This window comes from Guyanagaster necrorhizus (genome assembly GCF_019112545.1).
Source record: "Guyanagaster necrorhizus MCA 3950 unplaced genomic scaffold BT62scaffold_6, whole genome shotgun sequence".
Lineage (NCBI taxonomy): Eukaryota > Fungi > Basidiomycota > Agaricomycetes > Agaricales > Physalacriaceae > Guyanagaster > Guyanagaster necrorhizus.
The window spans coordinates 1,554,558-1,581,908 of NW_025064885.1; the positions used below are offsets into that span (position 1 = coordinate 1,554,558).

Below are 27,351 nucleotides of genomic sequence, written 5' to 3' on the forward strand. Positions count from 1 at the left end.
GCCTAATCTGCGTTTTACCTGCATAATAAATAACAAACAAATTCCCAATTCGGCTCTTGATCACGTCTTTCAATCGTTCGCAAAGCCTAAGAGTACTCTCTGCTTAGCTCTTTGCCTATATTCTTACAGGGAAACAAGTCAGCATGAGTGCGTTTGGTCAGGGCAATAACTTTTTTGCTGGAGGTGGCGCGCCTGCAGCATCAGGCAGTGGTACCCCAAGTTCTTTCGGTGCAAGTGCGTTGCTGTCCTCGTCTCGCCGTATATCTCATTGCCTTTGTTTCTTAGCGAAACCGAACGCCTTCGGAGGTGCCTCAACGAATGCTTCTACAGCTCCTGCTAGTGGCAGCCTGTTTGGAAGCGGAAGTACGAATACTACGACCACGGCGCCTGCCGGTGGGAGTGCTTTCAGTCTCCCTCAGTCAGCTGGGAGCAGCACGACGGCGACCCAACCAACTTCAACCTGTGAGAGATAATTGTCTGTAATTTTGAGTGCCGTAATATGACCTGTTTTTTTTTTGCTAGTCTTCAGCCAACCAGCTGCATCTAGTGGGACTGCCGGAGGAGGACTGTTTGGATCCACACCGAAACCAGCTGGGGACACGTCCGCTGCACCGAAACTGAGCGCCTTTGGAGGAGGTGGTGCTGGTCTATTTGGGAACAACACGTCTGCTGCCACTACTGCTTCAGCTCCTGCTACCTCTGGTGGTGGGCCAGCGCCAAGCGCCACACCAACACCCAACGCCTTTGGTGCGAGCCTATTTAACAAACCCGCAGGAACCGCTAGCGCTGCCTCTGCTGCTACTTCGCCTCTTGTCCCCCCTCCTGCAGGTACATTTACTGACTCCAATGCACCAAAACCCAACCTTTTCGGCAACAGCTTGTTTGGTCAGACACCTGCCCCCACCAATGCTTCGGCAGCGTCATCATCTACGCCTGGTGCTTCAACATCTACCACACAGCCTACCGCTTCGGGCAGCGGTCTTCTGAAGCCAGGCCTTTTTGGTAATACTGCAACAGCGACTTCAACAACAGCATCAACCTCAACGCCTGCGTCAGCGTCGGCCACTACTTCTGCTGGTTCGTTCCTCTTCAGAATGCCTGTGTTTCCTAATTAAAGCAATTTCTCAGGTGGCTTATTTGGTGCTAAACCTGCCGACAAGAAAGAAGGTGCCCGTACGCGTGTCCTTCATGTTGGTGGGGTCTATTCTCATGTCACTTAGCAGCCGCATCTGCCTTTAGTTTACCGGGTTCAAAACCTGATGAGAAGAAGGACGTGCCTGCCGGTAAGTCATTTACAGTCTTTAAAACCTCTCTGATACACAAGGAATAGCGTCATCCTTTGGCTTAGGTGCGAAGCCCGCCGAAAAAGAATGTGACAAACCTTCAGGTAAGGTTTCACACCTTGTTATTCGATCCTCGCATTAACCTTCTCAAAGGACTCACTCCCAGCACGTCAACTGCACCCGTCGCGGTGGAGCCACCTTCCATGCTTAGGGGAAAAACTATCGAAGAGATCGTCAACAAATGGTCAACGGATCTCGAGACACATGTTCGCGAATTTAACAAATTTGCCGGGGAGGTCGCCGTCTGGGATCGAGCTCTTATAGAAAATGGGAACAACGTATGTGCTCTTCACTCGAAGTACATGCTGTCTAACGTGATGTCTACAGTTGGCAGCTCTGTACGGTCACGTCCTGGCTGCGGAGCGAGAACAGAATGAAGTGAACCAATCACTCGATCACATAGAACAGCAGCAAAGAGATCTTGCTGCGACATTGGATGCGTATGAAAAAACTGCCCAAGAGATATTTGGCGGACAAGGGGCAAATCTCAGGTCTATTGATAAAGGCCCAGCTGACATGGAACGGGATAAGAAGTACGGTTCTTCTTCGTTATCTGTTGAGGCCGGACTTTACTGACATTGGATCATAGTTACATGTTGGCCACGGACCTACAAACCAATCTCGACGATCTCTCGGGATCGCTGACACAAATCATCGAATCGGTTAATTCTTTGTCGTTACCCTCAGACAACTCATCTCAGGATCCGATGACTCAGATAACCCAGATTCTAAGCAGCCATTTGGAGAGCCTGCAATGGATCGATAACGCTGTAAAGGAAGTCGATACGAAGGTTACGGAGGTTGAAAAGAAGGTCCGAGAGTCCGGTCATGGATCTTCTCTCAACAGCAATACCAACTACAAGTCAAGGGGCTTTAGTCTTCGATAAACTTTACATGAGGAGTCATGGTCATTGCTGTATAAAACATATGTCTCTCTATGATAATAGCAAAGCGTATGTTACATAATAAAGTCTAATAGGTTACAAGACGCTGTATCTTCCCATCGTGGCAGTAGGATTGCGCATCTCTGCCTGTAACGCAGCTGCAGATGCTTCGATGAGCAACCGCTTGATTTCTCTCACGGCTTGTTCGACCTAACAATCGAATTATTAGCTATCCGTTCGGGCAGATGAGAACAACTACGACGAACCCTGTACTCCTCATTGGATTCAACCAGAAGATGCAATTTCGGCGGGCCTTCCAGAGGCGGCTCCTTGCCACTCTCATAGTAGATACCTATGATAGCGTTAGCATGTGCAAGAAGAACCTGAACGCCCAGCGCACCTTTGTTGGTTACTGATGCTCCCGTCATATCGATGAGCTAGAGAGGAAGATGGATTAGATGAAAGATTGCGAAATCGTGCATCACACTTACCTGAACCATCGTCTCCTTGTTAGTAACCCGCCACCTCGCCTTTTGAGGATAATCGTTGATAGGTATAATGGCATGGAAATCAGAAGAATCGGAGCTGCTAGTAGGAAGCTTCTTTGGACCCCCACTTTCCTCCAATTGAATCTGGGACTGCAAAACCAGCCTTTGCGCCCGTATTTGGGCGTTCAGTTTGGACACAACGCTCAATGCTTGCTTTTGAGCAGGAGTATCCTTGCCAGCCCGAGCAGCAGCCTCTTCGGCAGCGCGCATCTGAGCCTGCAGTTTCTCTTCCTCCTTTGCATGTGCCAAACGACGAGCAGCGGCCACCGCACCACCAACCCCAAGAAGACCTTTCGACGAGTCTGGTGCAGGGCCCCTCTTGATCTCGACTTTGAAGTTACCAAAGGTCATATCGTCACCATTGGAAGCAGTGGCCTTTGCAGTTGCCTCTTCAGCGCTAGAGGTCTTTTCTTCATCTGGTTCACCGTAAGCTTTACGTTCAGCTTTCTCCCTCGCGTCACGCTCCTTATCGAGTCGATCAAGACCCTTTCCACCGAATCCAGAGCCTGCAGCATGTGCCTTCCCCGTCTTGAGTTTGTCAAGAAAACCTGCAAAGAGGTTCAGTTCAATGGACCAGGCAAAAATTATAGACTCGCCATTAGCTAGCTCTTCCAAATCTTTAGGAACGGCAGCATTGCTAGCCTTCAAAGCACGATAGATATCCACTGAGTATCTATCTTGCTCCGGTGTTATGAATGTCACACACGTGCCCTTGTTTCCCGCCCGACCGGTCCGTCCAGCACGATGAACGTAGTCCTCCATATGGTTGGGTGCATCGAAATTGATGACCAACTTCAGCTGCTTAACGTCTAAACCCCGCGCGGCCACCGAAGTAGCAATGACGATAGGAATGACACCGGCTTTGAAATCAGCGATAGTGGAATCTCTATCGACTTGGTCCTTTCCTCCATGCAAGGACATGCACAGATACCCCTTCCTCATGAGTTCCCGAAGCAGATTATCTGCCGCTTCCTGCCTGTCGACGAAAACTAATGTGCGGCACTCAGGATCCTCGTTATACATCTGTCCAAGAATTTCGAGGAGTCGTGTAAATTTGGATTCTTCCGGACGAACTTCCACTATCTGCTCAATCTCTGCAGCCACAACAGAACGGCCACCGACGGTGATCTCCAAAGGCTTCCGAAGGATCTTGCGTGCCAACGAATCCATCTGCTTCGGGAACGTGGCCGAGAACAGCACCGTCTGACGATCAGGTCGTATGTTATTTACAATTTTCATGACCTGAGGTTCGAATCCCATGTCAAACATGCGGTCGGCTTCATCGAGAACGACATAGGTGATTCGTTTGAGATTCGTCACTCGCCCAGAGTTTGCCGTCAACAAGTCAATCATCCGACCGGGGGTACAGACAATGATTTCCGCACCCTTTTTCAGCTCCGCAATCTGGTCCTTAATAGGTGATCCTCCATAAGCACACACAGCCTAAGAGAAGATCAGCGAGCAAAAACAAGAGTAAACGAGCATATGACCCACACGCAAGTTCATTACTTTCAAAAAGGGTTTGCACTCTCGATGTATTTGTACTGCCAGCTCTCGCGTAGGTGTCATAACAATGGCAACCGGACCTTCCATTTGTTCTAGCGGGCGCTGGTCCTTTATATGACGGAAAAGAGGCAAGAGGAATGCAATGGTCTTCCCTGAACCTGTCTTTGCGACACCGATGACATCTCGGCCAGACATGATGGCAGGGATGGCCTGAGCTTGAATCGAAGTTGGTGCTACATAATTCAGACGTTTGATGACTTCGAGACTACCCAAGCAATGATTACTATCTAGAACGGTATCAAAATGTAGAAAGCTCACCAATTAGCTGGTAAACCGTAGTGACTCCATTTCGTCACTGGACGAGGGCAGTCGACACCCCTGATCTTGATGCTATCCAGCTCAAGCCTTAATAACTCTGCTTCCTCGTCAGTCATGGCCGCAATGTCTGGTGGAGGGACGTAAAACTCCTTGCGGAAGGGCTCATACTTGACGCGCGAATGATCGACTGAGGCCAATTCTTTCTTCTTAGCTTTTTTCGCAGCTAAGGCCAAGATATCCTCAGGATTGAGTTCCGTTGTATCGAGCTCATCCACAATGACGTTGTCTTCAACTTCATCCGCTTCCTCATCTGCCATTCTCTCGTCCAATCGAATGCGCGAATTTCTACCGTTGTTGCCGCCTAACATCTTCTTCATGTCCTCCATGTTAACCTTTTTCACTTCCTCTTTCACACCACTCATGAAGGCATCCAAGGGATCAGCATCGTCTTCCTCATCCACATCCATCGCATCCTGAGCCTTTTTTTTGCGAGCTTGATCCAGACGATTAGCTTCTTCGTCGTCGTCATCGACCTCCAAATCGCCAACGCTTGCTTCTCCTTCAGCCATAGTCATGTCAACAGCAGGCATGTCACCGAGGGTTTCGAGCTTCCGTTTCGTCTCCACCGAATCATCCATAGACGCAGCAGTTTTGTTCTGCTTCGCAAACTCTGGCTTAAGTGGTAGTCCTTTTAAGCCAAGACCGCCAAGAGCCGCACGATTCAGCTGCCCGGTTGGTTTGCCGGTGTCGGTCATAACTAAGGCATGATCAAGTGGTGTGAAATCAAGTTATACATGAGAGAAGAAGGGCACATACCTGGCGCAGTTTTACCCGCTAGCGCCATAGCCTTAGCCTTAGCTTCACCGAGCGCTTTTTTGGCATCCCGTTCCTTCCGCCAGCCCTCCAGTTTTGCCCGACGAGCTTTGACCTTTTCGTCCTCTAGGGGCGGCGGGGTCGCAGCAGCATCTGCGGTGGATTGAGACCGAGGAGGTGTAGCAGGACGACGGTCTTTAGAACGTGATCGTCTGCGTTCGTCCCTTCTGTCGTCGCGTCGGTCGTCGCGTCTGTTGTCCCTCAGGGCCTCTCTCCGTCGTTCTTCCCGATGTCTTTCATCACGAAGACGCTCGCGTTCCCTTTCCCTTGCACGGTCTCTATCTCTGACATCCCATTCTCCGTCCCGGTCACGGTCCCTGTCGTCCTCGTACCGCGATCTGTTACCCCTTTGGCTATTGCGCCTAGTCGGCGACGGTGACCGAGGTGAACGGTGAGAGTGTCTTACCCGTTTATTCGATGAATCTGGGGAGTACGACCTATCCCTGCGCACCATGACCGCTTTTAGAGGTGGGTGAGAAGAAGAAAGAGATTATTGTTTGCATCTATTTCCCTTAGAAGCTCTAGACCCAAGTTGCTGACCAATCGACGCGGTATCTTGTTTCTGCCCCTCACTCGACTCAAAAAAAGTCACTTGTAGTACGCTGTCTTTGCAGGTATCGTTCATCAGTAGAACTTACTGTTACTAGATACACTCATGTCCAAAGATATCCTTGACCCTGCTGCTCTACTCTCTCTCTTTCCTACGTTACTTCCTCCTTCAACGAGAGTCCTTGCGTCGCCTCAGGATGGTATTGCTGCGCTCTTGCATACGGTCCTGTCAGCCCTATCCTTTCGACTTGTTGGCGTAGACGACTCCGCAACTTCAAGTCCCTACTCGAATAACGTCCTTCCAGTTGAATGGAATAAACACAGTCCTGGAAATTTCACATTTCGCTACAAGCATGATCAGAGCAGCCTTGAGTTTCTGATAAAACTATCCAAGCTTGGAGTACGGATGGTGATCAATGCTATTGCGCTTGAGGTATGTCTTTGACATTGCCCTTGATTGCAACCAGCTGATAGCATTCTTTTAGAGTGACAAAGCTGCATCGCTTGATATCGCCATCAATGACTTTACATCTGCATCCTTCTTTCCTCATGATGTCGATGCATCCGATGCGCCGCCTCTTGTGCACGGTTTTATATCTTCCAATCGCGTGACCGATTTAGTTTCTCAACTAAAGCTCAAAGTCATCCAAGCGCTTGTTCCAGGGCTGAGAAAGGAGGGCTATACTGAGGTGACTGTAAGCGAGACGGCGTCTTCCGCTCGGAACGAAGCTCCGCGGGCTGCACAACCCCCGCAGATTCCTCGATATAACCCCGACGAAGAGTTTCCTCGCCGCTATCCCTCGTCCCAGCTACCGCCGCGGAACCCCCTTGAAATTGGTAGGAGGGACTTGGATCCATTCCCAGTGAATCCTTTTAGTCCGCCTTCCTTATTTTCTGGCGGAGACGATGACGGGATGTTCGTTGGCCCAAACCATCCTATTCTAGGCGTTGGAGGGCGAAGTGAAAGGGGGCAACGTGGGCCGTGGGGTGGAGACGGATTTTTGCCGCCTATGGGCGCTCCGCCTGGTGCTCGGTTTGACCCTGTGGGCCCGGGTATTGGGCCCTTCCCTGGCAGAGCAGGCAGAGGTCTCCCCGGTCGCGGTAATATGTGGGGCCCTGACAATGACGAATTCCCGCCTCCTGGCTCGGTGCGTTGCAATACTTTTGGTTGCTGCTAAGCTCATGCTTGGTTATATTTCCAGCGAAACGACAATATGTTCAGCTGAAGGGACTGGTGATTTGTAATACTAAATTAAAGATGTGATGTGCTATTATTTGAGAACTGGTCGGTTGTTCTCAGTACCAGTTCATTTGTGTATTTTACTTGTTACATTACCACAACAATGCTGTTGCGGCCGGAACCGGGAGAGCTGTGCAGCAATATTGACTGTAGTTGTGGCGTCTAGATGCCCGGAAAGGAAACTGCTGTAGCCTCGTGGAAATCTATAAAAGCCAGAAACGTTTGACTGTGAGCACCATCCAGCATTCCCCATTACAACCATGTATTCACCGCCTAGCTCTCCCCTGTCCCCTACACGACCACAACGTGTGATTCCACACGGGTTTTTGGCCCCTCCCAAGCCCAAGCAACGTTCTGTCCAGGAGATGTCCATACGTGAATTACACGATCGGTACGACAACAACGCTAAGATCCTTGCTTCACCGTATGCACTTTCTCTCTTCGGCATCGACCCTTCTGTTGACGTACTTGTATTTAGAGGCGCTTCCACATCCAATCACATACACAGAATCTCCGCGGAGCAATTGGAAATCCAAGCATTACTAGCGGAACTCGAAGGAGTCGATAAGATAAACGCCGTTATGAGAAACACCAGAATCAAAGACGAAGATGAAATGGACGTCGAAATGACACCCGAGCCACATGTGAGCAGGATTATTGAAACGAAGCGCCGAGTTCTGGCTCGCAGATACGTGCGTGCTGTTGCTATCAGCTATATTTTTACCGGTTCTGATTGGTCTATAGGGTCCTGCAGAAGGGTCATCTGCGATGGGTACCCTCAGTATGGACGAAGCTATTGAAATTGAACAACGTCGGCATGCTGCTGACATGGAGCGCCGTCAAAGGATAGAAGAGAAACAGCGGCGAATTCGTGACATGCGATATGGCGACATGTCCAAGGAGGAAAGAGAAGCAAGGATATTTGCCTTCATGTAAGATATCTTTCCAGCCTCCCACCTTCCGATACTAAACATCCTTTAGGAATCACAAACCAACCGACTCTGACATGGAGGACGACTCCGATGAAGATGATGACGATGACGACCCATCATCTTGGTTTGAGGACGACCAGGATGATGGCAGAAAAGGCCAGGATATCATCGAACCCGATGAAGAGGACTATTACGACATCATTCGGGTAGACGCTACCAAGGTTCGGTATAGCACATTCTATGAACCACGGGACGACGATTAATTAGCAGCAAAATCTTTCCTGAATTGTGTGTATCATTATAACTAGTAACACAGCTGTCGTGTAGTCGTAGTAAATGTATCGTTACTTGATTAGCGAGCATGTACGGGACAGCTCTTTCCGCGCTGGAGCCATGAAGAAAGGCAAGCTGAAGGGAATTCGTGAGCCACCACGCCGGATAAGGGATTCAGAGAACACAAACTGTTGTGGAAACTGCATAGACAACTCAAGCGTGCGACCACGGAACCTACGTCGCAGAGTCACTCAATCAGTGATAGGAAAAGATCCAAGTGAATGTCATTTACCCTTAGCGAATTCTTCCAGACATATTACACCTTGAATGAGACACCATCAGCATCATCACAAAAGAGAAGAATAGAATACGCCCACATTCAACACCGATAAGTGTACTTTCTGCTGGTAAGCTATAAACAAGATATTTGGCAGTCTGAGGCGTAGTCCCTGATCCACCTTCCAGGCAGTTCTTCACATGGGCCTCCTGCTCCGATGCGTTCCCAATAGCATCAAGATTCCGATTACATACTGGACACCTACATCAAGGACATTAGACGAAATCGTCACAGCTCCCAGATGCAGGGATGACACATACTCAGCAAGATCACTCAGTTGCGAACTGGTATCCCCTCTTGACAGGGGACTGGGTATCGTCAGCAGACCTTGATCAACGAAGACACGTTCCATGGAGTTGACGCGCATGCCTACAAGGCTACTCGGTACGTTCCCGTTCACCTCGTCATGGCAGCCACAACAGACCCTCTGGGAACTGGACGTCGCTACGCCTTCGGGAAAACCTGGCTCTTGCACAATATCTGATGGATCAAGCAACACTCTATAGGATGAACATCTGTCGCAGAAGATGCGTCCGCAACGGCGACAATGCTGGCATACGTGAGAACCCAAAAACAATGCACGATAATGGATACATACGTGCTAAAAACCGTCAAGTATGGCACATCAAGGAAAAACAAATAACACATACACGTCGATTTAAGAATGTAAACCTTCTCTGACAGTCCCTACATTGATAAACATCCTCGTCTTTCTCCCAGCGATGTATTTGATGACGACTTGGAGATGCCCACCGTGCCACCTTCTGTGGCGCTTCATGAGTGGGCACCCGGAAATCAGGGGCCTGCGATAGCTGAGGAGTCAAATCAGTTGGTACACGATTTGTCGAACGGAAACCCGGTTGACTGAAAGAGCCCGTCGAATTGGACATCCGGGATGAGGAACGCAACGTTTCCAAGGGTGAGGCTCCTGGGTAATGGAACTCGTCGTCTGAATCATCATCATCATAATCCTCGTGTTCCTCGTCATCTCCTAAGAAACAGGAATTCAGTGGCTGCTGAATCGTGTGTGTGATGAAAACATATCGTCACCTGAGATAAGGAGACCATGAGCACCTGCTGCTAGCCTTCTTCGTTCAAGATCCCTGCTATATGCATTCAGCAGCACTTCGGCTTGTCTCTTCCTATCAACATCGTCATCACCTGGAGAAATTTCACATCAGAATGCCATGCCAATATTCACATGCAGATAAACACGCACCCAGTATTCCCTGTCTCAGCTCCATCGTTGCACGTTCAAGCTTAGCAATCGCCCGTCGAGCATCGATGGCAGATAACGAAGCCGCATCAATATCACGAGATGATTGTGTTCCTACCAGGTACCTGGCCCTCCCGACATAATCTTGTGTTGATGATAAAAACGACTGCATCTGCCCAAGCTCCTGGCCTTCCGAATCTCCTTCTGCATTATCTTGACTATCATCGATGTATGGTATGAGATCTCCCTCTCCATCCAGATGGTACATTTTACCATCGGGCTGCAGGAATGGCAGGGGCGGGATATCCAATCTCCTACGCATAACACGTACCCATCTTCTTCGCCGGACCCAAGTGTGGGGCGCATGAGGAATCGATGAAGAGGAGTATGATGACCGTCTCGACGAAGACCCAGCCGCACCCAAAATGACGCTCCCGCTCCCCGTCAAGAGCCTTACTAGCTGCGGCGGCCTCTCTGCCGACCATTGATCCTCAGGGTCATTGAAATGGTGCGCGTACTGCCAACCGTCTTCCACGTCGACTCCTGGATGGGTCATATCCAGCGTCCAATCCGAACTACAAAGAGTGAGACGTCAAGCAATGTGTTTTGTCAGACTTCTCGGACATACAGCCAGAAATGACTCCGCTCCGCTCCTTCCAGTGCGTGCCGCTCGTCCGATCGAGGAAGAGGAAGCTTCCAAGGACTATTTCGGAGGGGCAGCTGCACGTCGCTGCGCCATGCGGCTACGTCGCCCACGTTATCGTCCGATTTAGGCATTCTTAGTTCGAAGGGCGGTTTCCGACCTTGTTTTCCTAAGCCTGACACAGAGAATTTAGGCCTACCTCCAGACACCGCGAGCGTTTTGAGACGTGTATCCAGCCTTTGATTCTCATACAGGACAAGAGCAACAGTCGTGTGAACGGCGAGAGTGTCATAAGATACCGTCGTGTTCCTCCAACGTTCCGTTTCAGCTCTCTGTAAAACCTGTAGAGGTATAAATGAAATTTCAAATATGGCATTTGATTTGGTATACGTACCTCGCAAATCCAAACCTCAAAAACCGCTGCGGCTGTGTCATACGCCGTTTCACCCCAGTTATTGCGAACCAAAGGATTGGCAGATTGTTTAGTAAGAAGATACAGGACGACGGGAAGGTGGCCCTTGGACGCAGCATTCACTGAAGAGGATAAGCTTGAATAAATGGTGCTATTGAAATGAACTGACTTAGAGGTGTCCAACCTCCCTTGCTTCGGGCGTCTATATGCCGCGTGCCATCGGAGTGTAAGTCTGCGCCTCCATTCTCGCAGATGCAGCGCACAATGTCGAGATAGCCTTTTGAACAAGCATTGTGAAGTGGTGTCCATCCGTCATCATCTTTAGCGTGTACGTCCGCCTTGTCTGGGAGAAGATAGCGGACGATAGGCAAGTGACCATTTAAAGAGGCTTTATGCAAGGCGGTCTAAAACGAGTGAGTGTGCCACCAGTGTGAAAAGCAAGTGCTCCGCACCTCTCCTTCCTTATCTTCCAGGTCTGGCATGGCTCCACAATCTTCCACCACTAACAGACCATCAGATTCGAGCAAAGAAACAACTGGAAATGGAGCGTACACCAAACGACAATATCCAGATGGCCTCGGCTAGCAGCCGCATGCAGGGTTGTAAAACCGGTACGCGACGATGCAACATTTGCTAAACTAAAGAATTCGATATTCCCTGGCTCAAGTGCCGTCGAAAAGAGCTTTTTTAGAAGTGGCAGGTTGCCTGATGAAGCTGCTGCAAAGAGTGCTTCAAGCTGAGCAGGTGACGGAGCAGGTAGCGTAGGGACGTGTTCGTTGTCTTCAGTCGTTGAATTCGGCGCCTCTGCACCAGGATAAAGAAATTCTTCGTCTTCGGAATCGTTGTCTGACTCTTGGTCGTTGCCCAATTGAATACCGAGACCTGAAGATTTAGACGAGTGTGTATCTGATAACCCGGACCTGCTACGAGAGATGAGAATGAAGGAGAAAGGATAAAATCAACGTACTCTTCTATTGTTCCCAGGTGAGGTCGTCCCACTGCAACGGCCGTCATCATCAAGTAATTTGAAGAGGATTCAGATAATGTTCTTAGAGGAGTGCACCGCGCTTTGGTACCGTGGGAATCCACTTCCTAATCAGAAAGTTTATGTACATCACTCGGAGCATCATCTGAGTTATACCGTGATCTGAATGACAACGAATATTTTATTTACAGATAATGTAGACGTCATTATTCACAGTTTCCTCCCCTTCCCGTGTTCTTCTCTTGGAACAGAGACGCGGCTCGACATCTGTCAACATGAAATAGTATTCATCTTCTCCTATCCCATGGTTCTTCCACTCTCTTCCAGTTCAAAAGAGAACGATGAAAAGTTCATTACGCGTACAGCGGGAATGTGACGAGTAAGGAACCACTACGAGTCTGTTCGCGCGCGCCTCATCGCAGTTGCGACAGCCTTCGCATCTTGCAGCATACTTGGGTTTGAGGGTGCCGTAGAATCATTGCGAGTTGGTCAAACATCTTGACGACGCAGATCAAGGAGCCCTTTCATGAGGAGCTGGACGTCGAGCACGGCATCAATAGCACGGCTCAGAGGTGTGTCCTGGGTGTTCCGTACGGGAAACGCGGTCTTTACTTCAACCTCCCAGAGAGTATCAGCGGATGCAGGAATAGGTTCTTGTGTTTTGGGATCAATCTACGTATGGCATTAGCATAATACAACAGGATAAACAAAGAGAACGTACTTTTTCCTGCTGGAACATCTGAATGACCAGCATCCCTCTCCTGAAAACATATCCTCTCTTGTATATCTGCGACCGCCTCACGTACCCCAGCGCACATGCGAAACACAGCGCGTCTCCGCGAACATGAACAGTCGCCCACGGGCGTACCGTCGCCTCTGGATGCGCACGGACGCTCTCTGGTGCCAGATAAGAGAAAAGAACCCAGCCCCCATCGGGATCCATGAGATCCTTACGCGCACGCAGCAGAACGGGCTCGGTATCGCGGTTGACGGGCTCAAAAACGACCTCACGAATATGCATCGCAGCCGAAGATTCGGAATGTAGTGTGATGCGGGCAAGAATGGCGGTAAGATCTCGAGCAAAGAATTCACCAAAAAGAGCGACTTCGTAGGACATCGGTGGTGGTAGACGAGACTGATAGACTTGATAGACAAGGATATGTCACAAAGCGTGACGCAGACGGCCTTGAAGATGGCTCCCATTCGCATCCACGCAGTTGCGTATATCTCTGCCAATAATCACCCAGTGCTCATCAGGTCATTTATCGACAATGGGAATGCTCTCAAGTACCATTATATCGCCCACACTGCCCTAGATGTTATAGAAGAGCGAGGTATGCAGTTGGGTGCCATCGCAGCCGTTTTGACCGCCAATCGCTCGCAGTGAACGAAGCGAAGCATCCCTATCTTGGCCTTCTGTATTCAATTGACGACGTCGCTGTCTATGCCTATATGACGCCTCTCAACCTCAAGATTGTTCTTGCTCTTGCTCTCGCAGACGCAGTGGTTCCCGATATCAAGGTCCACACGGTGCGCATACATGGCAGCCATTTCGTATTTTTTGTGACACTTTGCGATAGATCTTCAAAGCCTTCCATATGGCTTACTATCATGCTGTATCGAACCCATTCCTTGACCTGGACCCAGCAAACCCTGTTCCACTCAACTCGCCCAAATGGAAATTTTTTACCCGACAATTGGACGAGATTTGTGCTGTCGTAGGAGCCGGAGTATAGCGGTCTGAATGGGCGTTCGTTGTAGCCCTCTACACCGTCGTCAGAGTTATGGTGTCTAGTCCAGGCAATGGAGCTCCCTTGGGATTTCACTCTACGGCCTGCGACCCCCTTTCCAGGTTACGGAAGAACAGGGAGAAGCACCAACAACAGTGATGCCCTTTATTGACTCTCCTGTTTTGAGATCACAACTTCAGAGACAGATACGGGGCAGACATTGATAGTTTTCACTACATACTCTTATTTTCTTTCCGAGTTACCACATGAATGGAAGTTAGTTATGTACAAATATCCTATGAGCAGGTCCTAAGTAATCTAAGTATGTAAGAAGTGTGGTCTATTCTACACCAGTATTGGTGGCACACTTGTACTACCAGATCCATGACCAGAACCGGTAGAAGTGCCATGAAAGGCCAAACGATGGCTTGTACGTTCGGCGTCGCAACGAGGCGGGACCTATCTCTGCTATTAATGCATCCAATTCTTCAAGCGCGGCCGCAGCGGTGGGACGTTCATCTGGATCGGGCGCCGTCATCTTCAGTAAAAGGGGTTCCAAGTCCTCCATGCCGAGATACTTCTTTATGCATAGGGTCAGACAAAAGAATACATGCCTTGAAACAGCCCACTTGCCTTCATCTCCTTTAAGAACGCATTGCCGAGTGTATAGATATCGAGCTTGAAGGGATTATATGGGACAACTTCCGATATCTCGGGCATTGAATGATCAGATCCATAGGTTCCCGTTACACGAGCCTTTTCTATGCCCTCTGGACAATATGTCGTGGTTTCGAAATCTATAAAATAGTACCGTAGAGAGCCAACTTCGCAACGATTATGGGGATCACTGGAGTATAGATTGAGGAGAAATGGAAAATGCTGGCTCGCAAGAGAAAAGCCGCCTGGCATCAAATCAGATACATCCATGGTCATATTGATCATAGCTGCATCCCTGAGGAAGAACATGATGAGGACAGACTTTGCATAGAACCAAATGCGCGAACCTGTGAGCGTATTTCTCTCGATGCATGAATACCAGACCCTTAGATGTGATCATCAGTCATTATCCCAAAAATATAGCGGTGGCAAATGTGAACGAACCTCGAGAAATTGTCGTAGAGCCTCGAATACCTCCGCACGACAGTGAAATGCAGGTTTCCACATGTCGTGGAGCAAAGGCATGACAATGATAACACATTCACTTTCTCCTGGAAAATCGAATACATCCCATATTGGAACACAGTGATTGCAAGAATCAACTTTGGCTGCTAGAAGTGCCGCTTTCTTGGCCTCTTCTGTGTGTATTGAAGTTGATTTGATGACAACGCCTTTGTCATCCGACGCCCTCTTTCCCTCGATAACATTGGGGTGCTTTAAAGTGATGGTAAAATGTAGGTTCGAAAGAATGGATAGAACACGCACGACAAGTGGGAAGCTGTCCACCGCATATTCATAAGGAATGCCATTAGATCCTTGCCACGAAGGTTGCCAGTCAGGCTGGAATCGCGGAGGCAACAGATACCCTTTCGATTTGAGAAACGGTTCGATGCCGACCCACCGCATCTCTGCTTTGCTCCGCTCTCCGTTGTAAAGCCGTTCTTCTTTTTCATATTCGTCATCGGAATCGTCTTGACAGGTTGGGTCAATGTCAGCAGCAGCGCCGTAAGGTGGTAGTGAATATTCGCCCATGATGGGGGAGGAAAATACAATATCAGCGGAGCTATTAAAATTCAAGGAGGCGAATAGGAGGAAACTGAGGTTGATCGATGCTGTGCCACGGTATGGCGGAAATATTAACCGGGATTGTGAGTTGCTACTTATTGTTGCAAGAAATCCAGCAAGGAATTATTATGACACATCGAAGAAAGAACGTTTGTTCCCCTTCGTAGAGTTAGTTATTACGGATGGTGTGAAATCAACCCATTGACCTAGAATCCACCGGGTAAATATCGGCAGGAGGTGGGGAAGGAAAGAGGTTACTCCCGGGCCTTAAAATCTTACGGCCTTGATGACGCGTATCGTTAATCCATGGAAAGGCGGAGGAGAACGGCGTCGGTAAACGCTCATGGCAGGCAAGGAACATAAACCGTCACTGAATCCAGTTTCAAGAATGGACCGCTTCCTCGTCTATCTCTGAATCACCCCAATCAACCTCCGCCTCACTACCTTGGTCACTCCCTTCACTTGAACCATAATCTCCTAACGCAGCCATACCACCTTCTTGAGTGATATTTTGGGTTGGTTTCCCCTCGTCCTCACTACCATATCCATTCAGAATGCCCTTTAACACGCCGACAGCCATTCTCTTGGGTTTCTCCTCCCAAACATCGAACGTCGGATACTCGACAAATGTGACGCCCTTCAATGCTTCTCCGAGTGTCTTGGATCTGTCTACGGGCTCATTTTGACCTCGAAGCACACACCACGAGGATGGATGAACATCAATAATATCTGAGAGAACAGTATCGAGTTTGTTTCGGTGTGTCAAGATCGCGGAATGCGTCGTTGCAGAAGTGTGCTTTCTGACTTCAACGGTAAGATATACGATTTGTGTCCTAGGGGCACCAAATATTAGCTCTGCAATAATAAATGGGAATCGCATGACCTTGAATCCAAAGTAGATTGATTTAGCTTTCTTCTGGACATTCCCATCGGAAGCAGGTCCATTGTAATATCCAGAGTTTCAAAGTAACTTTGCAGAGCTTCGCGCCTGCCTCCCCTAGACTTTCCCTTTCCTTTCCAGCCGCCGTACCCAGAGCCATCCTTACTCCATTGGCCTGTCTGATCTTATTGTCAGAAGTGAGAAAAACAACAAGACAGAGGACAGAGTCTCACTTTTCTGCCAACATCCTCCAGATATGTATAGTCACGCATCATTTCCCCCCATCCGTATTGATTCATTGGAACGTATTTGACTTTATTCCGCTCGCCGGTGCATTGAGTACGTTCTTTGTGCATCTTCGAGCAAGGGAGAGAGCAAGTGGGTGTTTCGCACCCAGGACACGTGTATTTCGTTGGCTTTGCATTGCACACAGGACAGATTTTCAACGATGACGAGCTGGCGACAAATGCCATGGTAGGGAGAACAGAACCGTCAAAGCACGTGAACCAGCACTTCGGCCCGCTAGTAGTACTGCAATCTTTCCGCAATGTCGGTTGTCGACAATAACTGCCAACAACCACATCCTGCGCTTAACTAAGGCACACTCCCTGTGCTGTACCAATCGTGGCGTAAGTATGAAGGAACACACTGGATGTTCGCCTCTCTGTAGTGCAAGATGAATTCAATTCACGGGGATGTGTAAGACCCCCGTCGCATGCATTTATCTGTTCCGGAGTTACGCGTATGGAAGAGCATTGCATACAAAGAAACTATCGAACCGACTCCACAAATGCCTCTTCCAAATGCTCCAGCTGCTCTCCAACTTCTCTTGCCATAACCCTAACAACCCCATCTCCGTCAGTCGCAGAGAGATACCCAAGCGTCACCTTGGCTCTCCTTAAGACATCTGCCTGCCATATTCGCCTCTCATACCCTATATCCTCATCATTATAGACAGACTTGGTTGCTTCCCTCACCAGTACACCTAAGAACCTCACTGCTGCCCGTCTCATCGGTGGGAATTTGCTATCAGCCTTGGTGGGATTCTCATCCATACTTTTCTCTCGGTCGCCCTCCTCCGTTTGCACACTTTCCAGCTGAAGCAGATCAACCATTCCGCCCACAAGATCTTGGAAGTATAACGCAAGTGCCAGTGCATGTGTGGCGGCGCACTCGCCCAGTAAACTGATAGCTGACGTACGCAACGTCGTAGGCATTTCACGCATACGGACAACATGCAGAAGGATTGGCACGATAATATCAACTACACAGCTGTCAGTAATATGGAAATAAGATGGTCAAAGGACTAACCATAAGCACCTAATGCGCTACCACAGCGTCTTATGACCATTCCCAAAGCCTCCCCGATTCTGACCCTCGTGTCTACCTCGCTCCGACTCCACACATATCCTCCGGACATCCCTTTAGCGTAGTCCCCGACCAGCCCTCTGAGGACCTCTCTGCCCCATCTTCCACCCTCAACCATTCCGGCCAGCCCCTGCACTCCGTTCAGGTACACATATGAGTCTTCATCTTGCAGTGCTTGCAAAAATATTGCTAGCACTGCTGGTATCAGCGCTTCTTCCATTTTTCCTCCCTTCGCCAATCCTCGAAGAAGCAACAGCCCATGTGCACGTACAGGTAATATAGGATCCTGCAAGAGTTTGAGAGCACGCTGATACGTCTCTCGCGCCTCCTCGGCGTCGTCTTTGGTTTTCCTTTTGCTGGGAATGGCAGTAGACGTAGATGCGAGTCGAGCAGTCATGACCATCCTCGCTTCCCTGGCGATTGGCCTGATCCCTTCTGGCCCGTCTTTCGCGAGAGGTTCAAGGAGCTCAAAAATCTTGTTTAGAACGGGTTCTGTTCGTGCTGAAAGGTAAGGATTTGCTTCAAATATCGACAATAGAAGATTGATGCTTGTTTCTGTCATCTCGTCGTACTCCGGCGTGTCCTCGTCATCGCTGTCTTCTTGCTCAGGGTCTTCTTGAGTGTGTATAAACTTTAGGGGATTTTTCGTTTCCTCAAAACCTGCATCATACTGAACGCGCGTCTCCAAAGCATGCTTTACAAACGTCAAAATATGGCTCGGATCCTTCAATATGTTCTCCTTCCCATCGCCATTAGACATTTTCGCTTGGATCTGCATGATGAGTTGCAGGTATAGCAATGTCCTATGTGATAATACTTTAGCATTTGCAATAGCGTATGTCTAGTACTTACTTGACCGGATCACCATCTGCTCGAGAATCCCTATATGCCTCCAGCATCCTAACAAACAACTCTCCACTCACATCTCTCCTATCAAGGTTTTTCAAGAATGAGACAAACTGTGGTGGATCCGGGTATAGATCCATGATATTAGCATCCGGATCAAGCTCTCCTGCCAGCTCAGCCTTCTCTAGATCTTCTGGAGTAAATATCGCAAGACCAAAATTTTTCTCTTTGTCGACCTGGTGGATCTGCCCCTCCAAATTCACCTTCCAACCAATCTCACCACCTTCGTTCTGTATGATGCTCCAAATGATCCGCACCCCTTCTTCTTTCTCAACAACGCGACCCCACGTTTCTAACATACTGCGAACAGTTTCACGGGACGTGGGATCGGACGTGCGAACATGTTCCAGATGCTCCAGAAGAGAGTAAAGAGAAGGTATGACCGGGGAAAGTAGCGTGGCGATGAGCGTCGGCAGTGGATCGGTGTTGGTTATGAGAGTGGATAGGGCTGTCAACGCTGTGTTGGGGTTTAATTTCGACGAAGAGACACTAGGACTTGTCTGGGAAAGTGGATCGATTCGCTGCCCTAGACTGTTTGTTTCATTAGAGAGTGCTGTGACGTGCAGAAAAGGGTAATGAAGCAAGGGCATGATAATACTTCTTGCAATTTCATGATGTGAAGAAGATCCGTCTGCTGCTAGCATCCTAGAGATAGTAAACGCTGCCGCACGTTTGTAGGACGCGGGTGTCTCGCTGTAGAGAAGCGCAAGAACTCGCGGCACAGTGGCGCTATAGTAGTCCTGAACCCTTCAATGTTAGCTTATTCATCAATCTCACCGAAAATCAGGAAACTCAAGTAGGCCGTGAATGTTGTCAATTGACCAACTTTCAAGCCATTGGAATGGTGTTCGACCAATAGTTTGCATTCACATTACGCTGAACTAGCCCTGATTTTCGGTCTCAAATGCTCACCTTGGCTTCCATTCCTTTCGGAATTGCCGTCAGGACCTTTGCTACATGCTCGAGTTTGTCCAAATGCACTTCTTCCCCGGAATCCTCAGAGTCTCCAAATACAGCAGCGCATAATCCGTTTACACCTTGTGTACGCATCACCTGTTTACTGAGAAGCATAGAACAGGTACGCTGGGCAAACACTGGTCCAGGGGAGAGGGAAGAGATGACGCCTCCAAGGGCTGTGATGCTCTGCGATGGGTGTAGGCTGGAAGGTTGGTTACAAGTCAGCACTTGCTTGAATCATAGATATTCACACACATGGATAGAAGACGAATAGCCAAAGGCCGGACGCTATCGTAAGGCAGTATATATTCTGTTGCCAAAGACTTTGGAAGCCACCCAAGGACTATCGCAGGCTTCAGAACGTCTGCGACATGCCTGTTCAGCACTGTCGTAGTAATCAACGTTTGTGGTATACGACTTTGCACACCAGAAGGAAACAGGAGAACGAAAATCCCACGGATCAGCTTGCAGAGGTGCTCGTAGTCTTTCAATCTATGTTCACTGGCAATTTGAACCCTTTTCGACGTAGAGGGGGTAGGTAATGTGACGATGAGACGTGATAAGAGCGGTTCGACGCCCCATTTAAACACGATGGAGAGGAGAGTGCGTATCTCGGCCATATCGCGTGTTCCGATGAGTGGAATGTCTTCTTTACCATTTTGTCCACCAACTATTCGTTGAACGCAACCAACGACGGAAAGGGCCTCCTCCGCTGTCACTTGTTTAGTCTCTTGCACCGAGGCACTATCATCAACATTCCACGGCTGCTGCAGGTAGTCGTAGTATTGGGCAAGACGGTCTTGCAGAGTAGTTTGTAAACTCGACGATGACGATGACGACGTTGGAGATTCCAGAAGGAAGGCACCGGCTTGGAGGTGGTATTGAAGGTCCTTGGACATCGTTCGGCAAGTCGGTCCGGACCGGCGGCACGAACACTTGAACGCACATGACGTGATGACTAAGCGAACGAGCGAGACGTCTCAAACACTCTCGCTCGTAATCAGCATCGCCAGTGCCAAAATTCGAGACTGCATTTGGAGAATCACCTCCTATGATCACGCACATCTATGGTCAATAAAGTATAGTACTGAGTGGGACATTTGAAGTAGAAAGCAAACGCATGGACCGACTCCCGGGACGAGAAACGCGACTTAGCGAATCAGAGGTAGCAGTCTCGCATCAGGTATTGATACTATCATACCGGCACCCGGTAAACTGCCACATTCGTAACTATTTGAGCAAACTTGCAACGTTACTTTTCCGTCGTGGACGCCAATATACAGTTCTGCTATACATTTCAATGTAATATACTATGGACTACACATCTATATCAATTTCTTTAAGCAACTGCAATACCTGAAACACCTTCTGTGACTTCTTCGACAGGTCCTTCCACCAGCTTGGTGATCTAAAAGAGACAAATCAGTATTAGAAGATAAAACAGACGGAGCATGCATGCCTTGCCGATAGCGATGGTCCTTCCTAGGTAAAATAGAGCATTGAGAATATCCAGAGATAAGATACAAGTGCCGATACTGACCTTCATCTCGAAGTGTGAATCGCCCAAGCTGAGGGTAGTCTGCAAACCGTTCCACACAGACTGGTAGTGTTGTTTCTATCAGAGCTACGATTTTCTGGCCTTTGTGAGACATGAGTAGCTGATCAACTTGTAAAAGAATCTAGGGAACCTTTCTTGGCAAATTGTGGCGGCTTTTTAGACTTGCGACCCGTGCTTTTGTCGAAATAGTGCAACAGTTGCTGGGAAAGATTGGTTAATACTGTTTACATCAATTCGCGGCAACTTACTGTTAGCACAACTTCCTCAGCCAAAGTGTGTACGTGCATGACAGCCGAATATCCCGCGCAAATGATACTCTTGTGCTCTAGAATCGCCAACTGTGCTTCAAACTGCCTTACAGCATGGATGGGTCTCTGGGGACTAGTTAACACGAATCCGGGAGAAATATCTTCATCATCGACACCACGTAGACGGATGCGGACATTGTCGCCACAGAAAGCAGAGTTGACTTCATCTTCCATTTCATTGTAGATGGCGGAGACTTCAACGACGTCTTTGTTGGGCATGAGGGTTAAGGTATCTCCCTTGCGGATGTGACCAGATTCGAGTTTGCCAACGACGACTGTACCAAGCTCTTTGTATTTTTCAGAGACAGGCATCATTAGAGGAGCATCGATCTTGCGGTCAACCATGGGCATATGATCTAGGTGGTATAAGAAGGATGTTCCTCTATCAAGATGATCAGTAAATACGGCGAAGGTAACCTTGTAAGTGAACTCACGTCCACCAAGGGCACACACTCTTGGATACAGGATCCTTGAGGTTGAGACCGGTATAGGCGGAAATGGGAATGAAAGTTATGTCGGTCTTGGGATTGAAGCCTGCCGCCCTGACAAAAGGCGTCAGCTTATCCTTGATCTCATCGAACCTCCCTTTGTCCCACTGGACTGTAGGGTCGTCCATTTTATTGATTGCAATGATGACCTTGGACACACCAACGGTCTTGACCAACATGATGTGCTCTCTCGTTTGCCCTCCCCTCTCAAAACCAGTCTCGAATTCTCCCTTTCTGGCGGATATTACCAAAATGGCGATATCAGCCTGGGCGGCGCCAGAAATCATAGATGGCACGAATGTCTTGTGGCCCGGTGCATCCAGAATGGTGTATCGACGGACTTCCGTTTCGAAGTATGCGCGGCCGACTTCGACAGTCTTTCCTTTAGCACGCTCTTGGGGTGTAGAATCGAGAGCCCAGCTGAGATACCACGTTTCTCGGCCAGCATCCTTCGCCTCCTTCTCGTACTTCTCCATCGTCCGCTTGTCGACCATGCCAGTCATGAACAGAAGATTTCCACCCATGGTACTTTTCCCAGCATCTACATGTCCAATGAAAACGATGTTTAAATGCTCTTTAACTGATTGAACCCATTTTATCGGACATATCAATATTAAAAAAAGGCTTTTAACACACCTGAACCATAAAGATCATCAAGAACAGTCTGATCGGCGACAGTCTTCACCTCCTGGGCTATAGCATTAGTGTCGGTCTTGGCCTTTTCCAGGGAGAACGACTTGGATGGAGGAGCATGGTCATTTTTGGGTTTTGGCGTATGCGAAGGCGACGATGTCTCCTTGGGCTTCTCTTGTGTTCGCTTTGCAGCTGTTGGTGCTGGAGTAGGCGTAAGGGAAGGAGATGGTCTAGAACCGCCAATATTTAACGATATAGTGGGCGGTGGTGGTGGTGCTTCGAGCTGCTCTGGGCGCTCCACTGGCGGAGGCGGGAGGGGCTGTTGTACAGGTGGTTGGACACCAAAGGCCCTTCCAGGAACGAATTCGAAAGCACCAGCATTGAGTCTGCTCATGATTAGAGTCGTATAGAGCGTTAGAGGCAGAAATACAGGAAGGAAGATGAGTATACAAGGCCAAGAGGTAAACAAATAATAAGTATATCAGCCGGCTCCGAATTTCAGGCCGCACTTGGTCTACAAATGACTCTTAGCGAAACATTCACTAAGATAATAATTATTCAGCCAGCAGATTGAAGTAAGGGCTACGCTACGTACGGGTCATAGTACTTGTTGATGACATTGGCAGCGGTCCTATCCCAATTGGGAGGCTCGACTCTCACATCATCACTTCATGGCTAACGACCTCGACAAGTACCTCGCGGTGCTCAAGGCCGCATATGACTACACTCCTCAGTCAGAAGATGAGATAGAAATAAAGGAAGATCAGATTCTCTTTCTCAAGGAGCGGGTAGATGACGAGTCAGTGTCCTAGCCATTTGCATTTATACCCTTGCTTACTCGTTTCGCGTCAGTTGGTGGAAGGTCAAGGTCAGAGGCTCATCCCAGGACGACGATAGCCCTGTTGGACTTGTTCCAGCAGCATATGTGGAACCGGTATGCTCATGCCAGACTGATATTAGGACCCTGTCTGATTACAACTAACAGGCCGACCACACATCTGTTGTAAAGGCTGTGTACGACTACAACGCTGCTGCTCCTGGTGAAATTTCCATGGTAGAGGATGAAATTTTGCTCGTGTTCGATACCGAGGATGAATGGCTTCTCGTGCAAAGCAAGACCAGCGACAAGGCCGGATTCGTCCCTGCCAACTATGTCGAAGCATGCAGCGAGGATACAGAGGAAGAGGAAACCGCGGCGCCTCCACAGATCATAGTTCCTCCATCGGTACGTCTGGGACTCGTCTCTGGATATTCTGGGTTATGACACGCGGTATCTAGCCTCCACGACCCGTTAGCACATACGTCGACCCCGCCGACAGAGTTGCATCGGCAAAGGTGACGGCGGACGATATCCAAACCTGGTCGGTGTCTGAGGTCGATAAGAAAGGGAAGAAAATGAAAGGTACTTTGGGCATCGGGAATGGTGCTATGTTCTTTGCTAGTGAAACCAGCAAGGTATTGTCGAACATATTCTCTCATTATTTACCTCTCATTATGTTCTTGCATGATCGCAGGCAGCGGTCCAGAAGTGGCAAACTGGTTATATTGTCAACATCAATACGGAAAAGTCTAAACACGTCCACTTCGATGTGGAAGGGCCGAATCCAACAAGCCTTCATTTTAGTGTTGGGTCAAGAGATAATGCCGAGGCTATAGTATCGAAACTTGAATCTTCTAGAGCTCTTGCCGTAGAACCCCCAAAGTCTTCGGAGGAACCTGAACCTGAACCTGAACCAGCTGTGGAGGGACCGCCCAAGAAGCCATCGGTACATTTTTCGAACCATTCTCCTGTCATTATTCCACCACGCCCAAGTGAACCTTCTGATGATGGTGAACCAGAGCTAGAGGCCCAGGGATCAGCAGGTGTTGCCTTGTATGATTTCACAGCTGCTGGAGATGATGAGCTCTCTGTCAAAGAAGGAGAACAACTCACAATTGTAGAAATGGACGAAGAGGATTGGTGGAAATGTCGTAACGCAAAAAACCAAGAAGGCATGGTCCCATCATCGTACTTAGACGTGCGTTGTCATTCTTTGCTCAATTTGAAGCAAACTTAAACCTTCGCCAGCTCGCCTCGAAGGATGGCTCAACCCCACCTTCTTCCCGTTCTCCAGAACCTGAGCCTGTGGAGGAAGATGATGCAGAGGCTCGTGAAGCAGAGGAGCGCGCCGCCGCCGAAGCTGCTGCTACTGCTGCTGCTGCCGCCGCTGCGCAGGCTGAAGCACGTGCCAAACGTGAAGAAGAAAAGAAGAAGGAAGAGGCGCGAAGGCGAGCTCGAATAGCTGCGGAGCAAGCTGATGCAAAACGAAAAGAACGCCAAGCATCTCGTACAGTGTCTACGCCACCTCCTTCGTAAGTTCCATTGCATCAATGTATCTTTCGTAGCTCATATGGCTTTTGCTAGCAAACCAAGTACCGATAGCTCAAGTAGTTCCAGTAGACCGTCAGCAGACTTAGGCCGTAAGTGTTCTAGATTGACGTACTTCTCAGCCACTATACAAGATTACAGGTCCCCCAGCAGACCGTGTTCGTGTTTGGCATGACCGTACTGGACAGTTCCGCGTGGATGCTGCATTTGTGGGCATGAATAACGGCAAACTACGACTACATAAGCTGAATGGAGTCATTGTCGAGGTGCCATCTGAGAAGATGTCTCACGAGGATATGCGCTACGTTGAAAAGCTAACCAACAAGAAATCTAGACCACCGACCACCCATAAGGTGTCCGAAGACGATATTCCTATTGGTGTACAGTATCCAAATGCTGCCAACGGGAAAGCAGCGCGCGTGTCTCAAGGACCAAAGAAACCGACCGTCGACTGGTTCAAGTTCTTCCTGGACGCCGGCTGCGATATGGATGATTGCACTCGCTACACTACGTCATTTGAGCGGGAGAGGATGGACGAAGCAGTGCTGCTGGATACGACCGAAGCAACACTACGTTCTTTGGGCCTCCGAGAAGGTGACATCATCCGCGTCATGAAGGTCGTTGAAAAGCGTAAAACCAAGACTAATGGAGAGGGCGAGCAAGGCCGCAGCGACGAGGAGATAGCTAAGCAACTTCATGCGGAGTTGAACGGTTCTAAACCTGCTCCAAACATTTTCACTGGGCCAGGTGGTGTCTTAAAGACACAGGTACGACGTGGAAGGCCGCAGCCTAGCAAGAGTCTTCCACCTACAACGGTCGACCTGAAGTCGATTGGCAACGCTGTGGGCAACATTACGGGAGCAGAACGAACGGCTTCACCACAGCTTCTCAGTCCTGTTTCTAGCATTGCGGTGCAACCTCCCCAGCGGGTAAACTCAGCGGCCCCGGTCGTCAGTGGTTTCGATGACGATGCTTGGACAAATCGGCCCAGTTCAACAAAGCCATTGACTCCCGCTGGCCAAGCTGCCGTACCACGAGCACCTTCAGCCCCTCCTCTTGCTACCTCTGCAGCACCCACAAACCTTCCCGCCCCTTCACAGCCCCCTCCCTCAATCACGGCTACATCTACCGGTCATACTCTTGCCAAGACGACGGAGTCTGATATCTTTGATCAGCTGTCGCGTTTGAGCGAGTTGAGGAAGAATTCTCCGTCTGCGCCTCAACCCACTCCTACACCACCTGTGGTAGTTGCATCTCCCGTGAGCTATGGCTCGGGCCTCGGCATGGGATCGTCTCCTGCACCAATAGGACAGCATCTACAGAATCAGCAAACTGGAATGTTGCCTCAACCGAAGCCACCACAACCTTACAATGGCCCTCGAGGTCCATTTGCTCCTGTCCCTGCTAATCAAGGCCTGTTGCAGCCTCTTATACCCACACAAACCGGTTTCAATAGTTTCATTCCTACACGTTCCACCGGCGCTTCCGTATCTCCATTCGTGAACAACTCCTCACCTCCATCTCTTCTGACTTCTCAACCGACGGGATTTCCTTCTCAGCAGGCGCAAATAATATCGCAGCCAACAGGGTTCCCTGGTATTCAACAACCCATCATGTCTCAGCCCACTGGTATGCCCTTCGGTGGTTTCAACGGTGGTAGCCCCTTCCAGAATGGTGGCATGGGTGGTGTTATGTCGAGTACGTGTGATGACCTTGTCGCTGATGCTTCAGCTGACTGTTAGCATTCAGATCCAACAGGTATGAACTCTGGCTTCGGACAATTCGGTAATGGAATGTCTTCGCCGCCACCAGTACCTCCACTTCCGAATGCTAACAACACCAATCCCGCCAACATTTTTGCGCAAATGAAATCTGGTACTTTTGCTCAGGATAACGAACCACGGCCTGCAAGTAAGTTGTCATATATATCCCATGTTCGAAGCTTATTTCAGGCACAGGTTCATTCGATGCTCTTCGGACAAATCGTGCGTGCCATTTTTGACACTCCTGGTATCTTAACTCATGTCCATGGTCTAGCAATCCAAGCACAACCAACTGGCTGGGGCGGTTTCGGAGGTCCATCATACATAGGATACCAACGGTGACAGTAGCAGAAGCGATTTAAGATTCGGATTGAGTGGATGGAAGTATGCATTTTTAGTGATTCCCAACTAGTAATTGAGCCAATATAACTTTTATTCGGTTTGGACTTTGACAATGCGAGAAAAGTAGTATTGTACCTGTATTATTAGAAAACTTGGAGGAAAGCTAGGAAAACCGGGTTGGCAAGTGAGACACGCAGGGCCGGGAACATCCTTAGTTTTTCTTCACTTTACATTTCTGGACCGGACCAGCGGTCACCTGTATTTTAGAC

At 49.1% G+C, this 27,351-nt stretch overlaps 13 protein-coding genes across 13 annotated transcripts; 5 read left to right on the top strand and 8 right to left on the bottom strand.

Moving 5' to 3' along the window:
• Positions 1–55: 55 nt before the first annotated feature.
• Positions 56–2,432, top strand: BT62DRAFT_985681 (uncharacterized protein). Its single transcript, XM_043189958.1, has 9 exons — positions 56–234; positions 286–462; positions 523–1,077; positions 1,129–1,173; positions 1,221–1,283; positions 1,331–1,387; positions 1,437–1,621; positions 1,671–1,876; positions 1,933–2,432. The coding sequence occupies exons 1-9, from the start codon at positions 144–146 to the stop codon at positions 2,228–2,230; spliced, it is 1,677 nt and encodes a 558-aa protein (XP_043042871.1). The 5' UTR covers positions 56–143; the 3' UTR covers positions 2,231–2,432.
• BT62DRAFT_929336 (P-loop containing nucleoside triphosphate hydrolase protein) lies at positions 2,223–5,951 on the bottom strand. The gene is made up of 8 exons (XM_043185699.1): positions 5,416–5,951; positions 4,600–5,356; positions 4,270–4,546; positions 3,372–4,218; positions 2,719–3,323; positions 2,628–2,664; positions 2,494–2,579; positions 2,223–2,437 (listed from the first exon to the last, which is right to left on the bottom strand). Exons 1-8 carry the CDS (start codon positions 5,924–5,926, stop codon positions 2,324–2,326), a joined length of 3,234 nt encoding a protein of 1,077 aa, XP_043042872.1. The 5' UTR covers positions 5,927–5,951; the 3' UTR covers positions 2,223–2,323.
• A 74-nt stretch (positions 5,952–6,025) lies between these two features.
• Positions 6,026–7,400, top strand: BT62DRAFT_992393 (uncharacterized protein). Its single transcript, XM_043190336.1, has 4 exons — positions 6,026–6,069; positions 6,120–6,454; positions 6,507–7,169; positions 7,224–7,400. The coding sequence occupies exons 2-4, from the start codon at positions 6,128–6,130 to the stop codon at positions 7,245–7,247; spliced, it is 1,014 nt and encodes a 337-aa protein (XP_043042873.1). The 5' UTR covers positions 6,026–6,069; positions 6,120–6,127; the 3' UTR covers positions 7,248–7,400.
• Positions 7,401–7,472: 72 nt separating this feature from the next.
• Positions 7,473–8,788, top strand: BT62DRAFT_1073846 (uncharacterized protein). Its single transcript, XM_043178972.1, has 4 exons — positions 7,473–7,685; positions 7,740–7,953; positions 8,006–8,193; positions 8,243–8,788. The coding sequence occupies exons 1-4, from the start codon at positions 7,522–7,524 to the stop codon at positions 8,454–8,456; spliced, it is 780 nt and encodes a 259-aa protein (XP_043042874.1). The 5' UTR covers positions 7,473–7,521; the 3' UTR covers positions 8,457–8,788.
• On the bottom strand, positions 8,546–11,383 carry BT62DRAFT_1054189 (uncharacterized protein; the record flags this gene model as incomplete). The annotated part of the gene is made up of 10 exons (XM_043178548.1): positions 8,546–8,601; positions 8,656–8,700; positions 8,759–8,788; positions 8,844–9,004; positions 9,064–9,353; positions 9,454–9,791; positions 9,854–9,964; positions 10,023–10,594; positions 10,648–11,003; positions 11,057–11,383. The coding sequence occupies 10 exons, from the start codon at positions 11,381–11,383 to the stop codon at positions 8,546–8,548; spliced, it is 2,286 nt and encodes a 761-aa protein (XP_043042875.1).
• A 96-nt stretch (positions 11,384–11,479) lies between these two features.
• BT62DRAFT_680747 (uncharacterized protein) lies at positions 11,480–12,137 on the bottom strand. Its single transcript, XM_043181853.1, has 2 exons — positions 12,042–12,137; positions 11,480–11,997 (listed from the first exon to the last, which is right to left on the bottom strand). The coding sequence occupies exons 1-2, from the start codon at positions 12,089–12,091 to the stop codon at positions 11,577–11,579; spliced, it is 471 nt and encodes a 156-aa protein (XP_043042876.1). The 5' UTR covers positions 12,092–12,137; the 3' UTR covers positions 11,480–11,576.
• Positions 12,138–12,215: 78 nt separating this feature from the next.
• On the bottom strand, positions 12,216–13,219 carry BT62DRAFT_964525 (uncharacterized protein). Its single transcript, XM_043188735.1, has 2 exons — positions 12,781–13,219; positions 12,216–12,731 (listed from the first exon to the last, which is right to left on the bottom strand). The coding sequence occupies exons 1-2, from the start codon at positions 13,174–13,176 to the stop codon at positions 12,549–12,551; spliced, it is 579 nt and encodes a 192-aa protein (XP_043042877.1). The 5' UTR covers positions 13,177–13,219; the 3' UTR covers positions 12,216–12,548.
• A 32-nt stretch (positions 13,220–13,251) lies between these two features.
• On the top strand, positions 13,252–14,089 carry BT62DRAFT_985687 (snare-like protein; the record flags this gene model as incomplete). The annotated part of the gene is made up of 3 exons (XM_043189959.1): positions 13,252–13,393; positions 13,444–13,589; positions 13,640–14,089. 3 exons carry the CDS (start codon positions 13,252–13,254, stop codon positions 13,793–13,795), a joined length of 444 nt encoding a protein of 147 aa, XP_043042878.1. The 3' UTR covers positions 13,796–14,089.
• BT62DRAFT_680787 (uncharacterized protein) lies at positions 13,972–15,662 on the bottom strand. The gene is made up of 5 exons (XM_043181854.1): positions 15,212–15,662; positions 14,891–15,160; positions 14,794–14,831; positions 14,423–14,741; positions 13,972–14,366 (listed from the first exon to the last, which is right to left on the bottom strand). The coding sequence occupies exons 1-5, from the start codon at positions 15,476–15,478 to the stop codon at positions 14,163–14,165; spliced, it is 1,098 nt and encodes a 365-aa protein (XP_043042879.1). The 5' UTR covers positions 15,479–15,662; the 3' UTR covers positions 13,972–14,162.
• A 23-nt stretch (positions 15,663–15,685) lies between these two features.
• BT62DRAFT_680808 (uncharacterized protein) lies at positions 15,686–16,912 on the bottom strand. The gene is made up of 3 exons (XM_043181855.1): positions 16,625–16,912; positions 16,395–16,570; positions 15,686–16,344 (listed from the first exon to the last, which is right to left on the bottom strand). The coding sequence occupies exons 1-3, from the start codon at positions 16,862–16,864 to the stop codon at positions 15,894–15,896; spliced, it is 867 nt and encodes a 288-aa protein (XP_043042880.1). The 5' UTR covers positions 16,865–16,912; the 3' UTR covers positions 15,686–15,893.
• Positions 16,913–17,093: 181 nt separating this feature from the next.
• BT62DRAFT_964531 (uncharacterized protein) lies at positions 17,094–20,522 on the bottom strand (the record flags this gene model as incomplete). Its single annotated transcript, XM_043188736.1, has 5 exons — positions 17,094–17,655; positions 17,703–18,562; positions 18,612–19,405; positions 19,578–19,824; positions 19,878–20,522. Coding segments are annotated over 5 exons (3,040 nt in total), but the record flags the coding sequence as incomplete, so codon positions are not given.
• Positions 20,523–20,869: 347 nt separating this feature from the next.
• On the bottom strand, positions 20,870–23,227 carry BT62DRAFT_929345 (uncharacterized protein). Its single transcript, XM_043185700.1, has 8 exons — positions 23,205–23,227; positions 22,613–23,151; positions 21,923–22,556; positions 21,429–21,870; positions 21,311–21,380; positions 21,163–21,261; positions 21,082–21,104; positions 20,870–21,030 (listed from the first exon to the last, which is right to left on the bottom strand). The coding sequence occupies exons 2-8, from the start codon at positions 23,001–23,003 to the stop codon at positions 20,962–20,964; spliced, it is 1,728 nt and encodes a 575-aa protein (XP_043042882.1). The 5' UTR covers positions 23,004–23,151; positions 23,205–23,227; the 3' UTR covers positions 20,870–20,961.
• Positions 23,228–23,280: 53 nt separating this feature from the next.
• Positions 23,281–27,082, top strand: BT62DRAFT_1002954 (uncharacterized protein; the record flags this gene model as incomplete). Its single annotated transcript, XM_043176889.1, has 11 exons — positions 23,281–23,408; positions 23,462–23,543; positions 23,595–23,834; positions 23,888–24,064; positions 24,124–24,627; positions 24,678–24,961; positions 25,014–25,069; positions 25,119–26,675; positions 26,727–26,888; positions 26,936–26,962; positions 27,015–27,082. The coding sequence occupies 11 exons, from the start codon at positions 23,281–23,283 to the stop codon at positions 27,080–27,082; spliced, it is 3,285 nt and encodes a 1,094-aa protein (XP_043042883.1).
• Between the last annotated feature and the right edge of the window lie 269 nt (positions 27,083–27,351).

Coding starts and splice junctions, on each gene's coding strand:
- BT62DRAFT_680808 (XM_043181855.1), bottom strand. CDS start 16,864: ATGGCATTTGTCGCCAGCTCGTCATCGTTGAAAATCTGTCCTGTGTGC. Junction 16,571..16,624: donor TGGAGGATGTTGGCAGAAAA/GTGAGACTCTGT, acceptor CAATAAGATCAG/ACAGGCCAATGGAGTAAGGA. Junction 16,345..16,394: donor CAATCTACTTTGGATTCAAG/GTCATGCGATTC, acceptor TGGTGCCCCTAG/GACACAAATCGTATATCTTA.
- BT62DRAFT_680747 (XM_043181853.1), bottom strand. CDS start 12,091: ATGATGACGGCCGTTGCAGTGGGACGACCTCACCTGGGAACAATAGAA. Junction 11,998..12,041: donor CACCTGGGAACAATAGAAGA/GTACGTTGATTT, acceptor CATCTCTCGTAG/CAGGTCCGGGTTATCAGATA.
- BT62DRAFT_929336 (XM_043185699.1), bottom strand. CDS start 5,926: ATGGTGCGCAGGGATAGGTCGTACTCCCCAGATTCATCGAATAAACGG. Junction 3,324..3,371: donor TTTGGAAGAGCTAGCTAATG/GCGAGTCTATAA, acceptor ACCTCTTTGCAG/GTTTTCTTGACAAACTCAAG. Junction 2,438..2,493: donor AATCCAATGAGGAGTACAGG/GTTCGTCGTAGT, acceptor TTCGATTGTTAG/GTCGAACAAGCCGTGAGAGA.
- BT62DRAFT_985681 (XM_043189958.1), top strand. CDS start 144: ATGAGTGCGTTTGGTCAGGGCAATAACTTTTTTGCTGGAGGTGGCGCG. Junction 463..522: donor GACCCAACCAACTTCAACCT/GTGAGAGATAAT, acceptor TTTTTTTGCTAG/TCTTCAGCCAACCAGCTGCA. Junction 1,877..1,932: donor GACATGGAACGGGATAAGAA/GTACGGTTCTTC, acceptor ATTGGATCATAG/TTACATGTTGGCCACGGACC.
- BT62DRAFT_929345 (XM_043185700.1), bottom strand. CDS start 23,003: ATGAGCAGACTCAATGCTGGTGCTTTCGAATTCGTTCCTGGAAGGGCC. Junction 22,557..22,612: donor TGATGATCTTTATGGTTCAG/GTGTGTTAAAAG, acceptor GGGTTCAATCAG/TTAAAGAGCATTTAAACATC. Junction 21,031..21,081: donor GGACCATCGCTATCGGCAAG/GCATGCATGCTC, acceptor TGTCTCTTTTAG/ATCACCAAGCTGGTGGAAGG.
- BT62DRAFT_992393 (XM_043190336.1), top strand. CDS start 6,128: ATGTCCAAAGATATCCTTGACCCTGCTGCTCTACTCTCTCTCTTTCCT. Junction 6,455..6,506: donor TCAATGCTATTGCGCTTGAG/GTATGTCTTTGA, acceptor GCATTCTTTTAG/AGTGACAAAGCTGCATCGCT. Junction 7,170..7,223: donor AATTCCCGCCTCCTGGCTCG/GTGCGTTGCAAT, acceptor TTATATTTCCAG/CGAAACGACAATATGTTCAG.
- BT62DRAFT_1073846 (XM_043178972.1), top strand. CDS start 7,522: ATGTATTCACCGCCTAGCTCTCCCCTGTCCCCTACACGACCACAACGT. Junction 7,686..7,739: donor GCTAAGATCCTTGCTTCACC/GTATGCACTTTC, acceptor ACTTGTATTTAG/AGGCGCTTCCACATCCAATC. Junction 7,954..8,005: donor GAGTTCTGGCTCGCAGATAC/GTGCGTGCTGTT, acceptor ATTGGTCTATAG/GGTCCTGCAGAAGGGTCATC.
- BT62DRAFT_964525 (XM_043188735.1), bottom strand. CDS start 13,176: ATGTCCTACGAAGTCGCTCTTTTTGGTGAATTCTTTGCTCGAGATCTT. Junction 12,732..12,780: donor AGATGTTCCAGCAGGAAAAA/GTACGTTCTCTT, acceptor TGCCATACGTAG/ATTGATCCCAAAACACAAGA.
- BT62DRAFT_680787 (XM_043181854.1), bottom strand. CDS start 15,478: ATGGGCGAATATTCACTACCACCTTACGGCGCTGCTGCTGACATTGAC. Junction 14,832..14,890: donor CTCTACGACAATTTCTCGAG/GTTCGTTCACAT, acceptor ATCACATCTAAG/GGTCTGGTATTCATGCATCG. Junction 14,367..14,422: donor CGTTCTTAAAGGAGATGAAG/GCAAGTGGGCTG, acceptor TGCATAAAGAAG/TATCTCGGCATGGAGGACTT.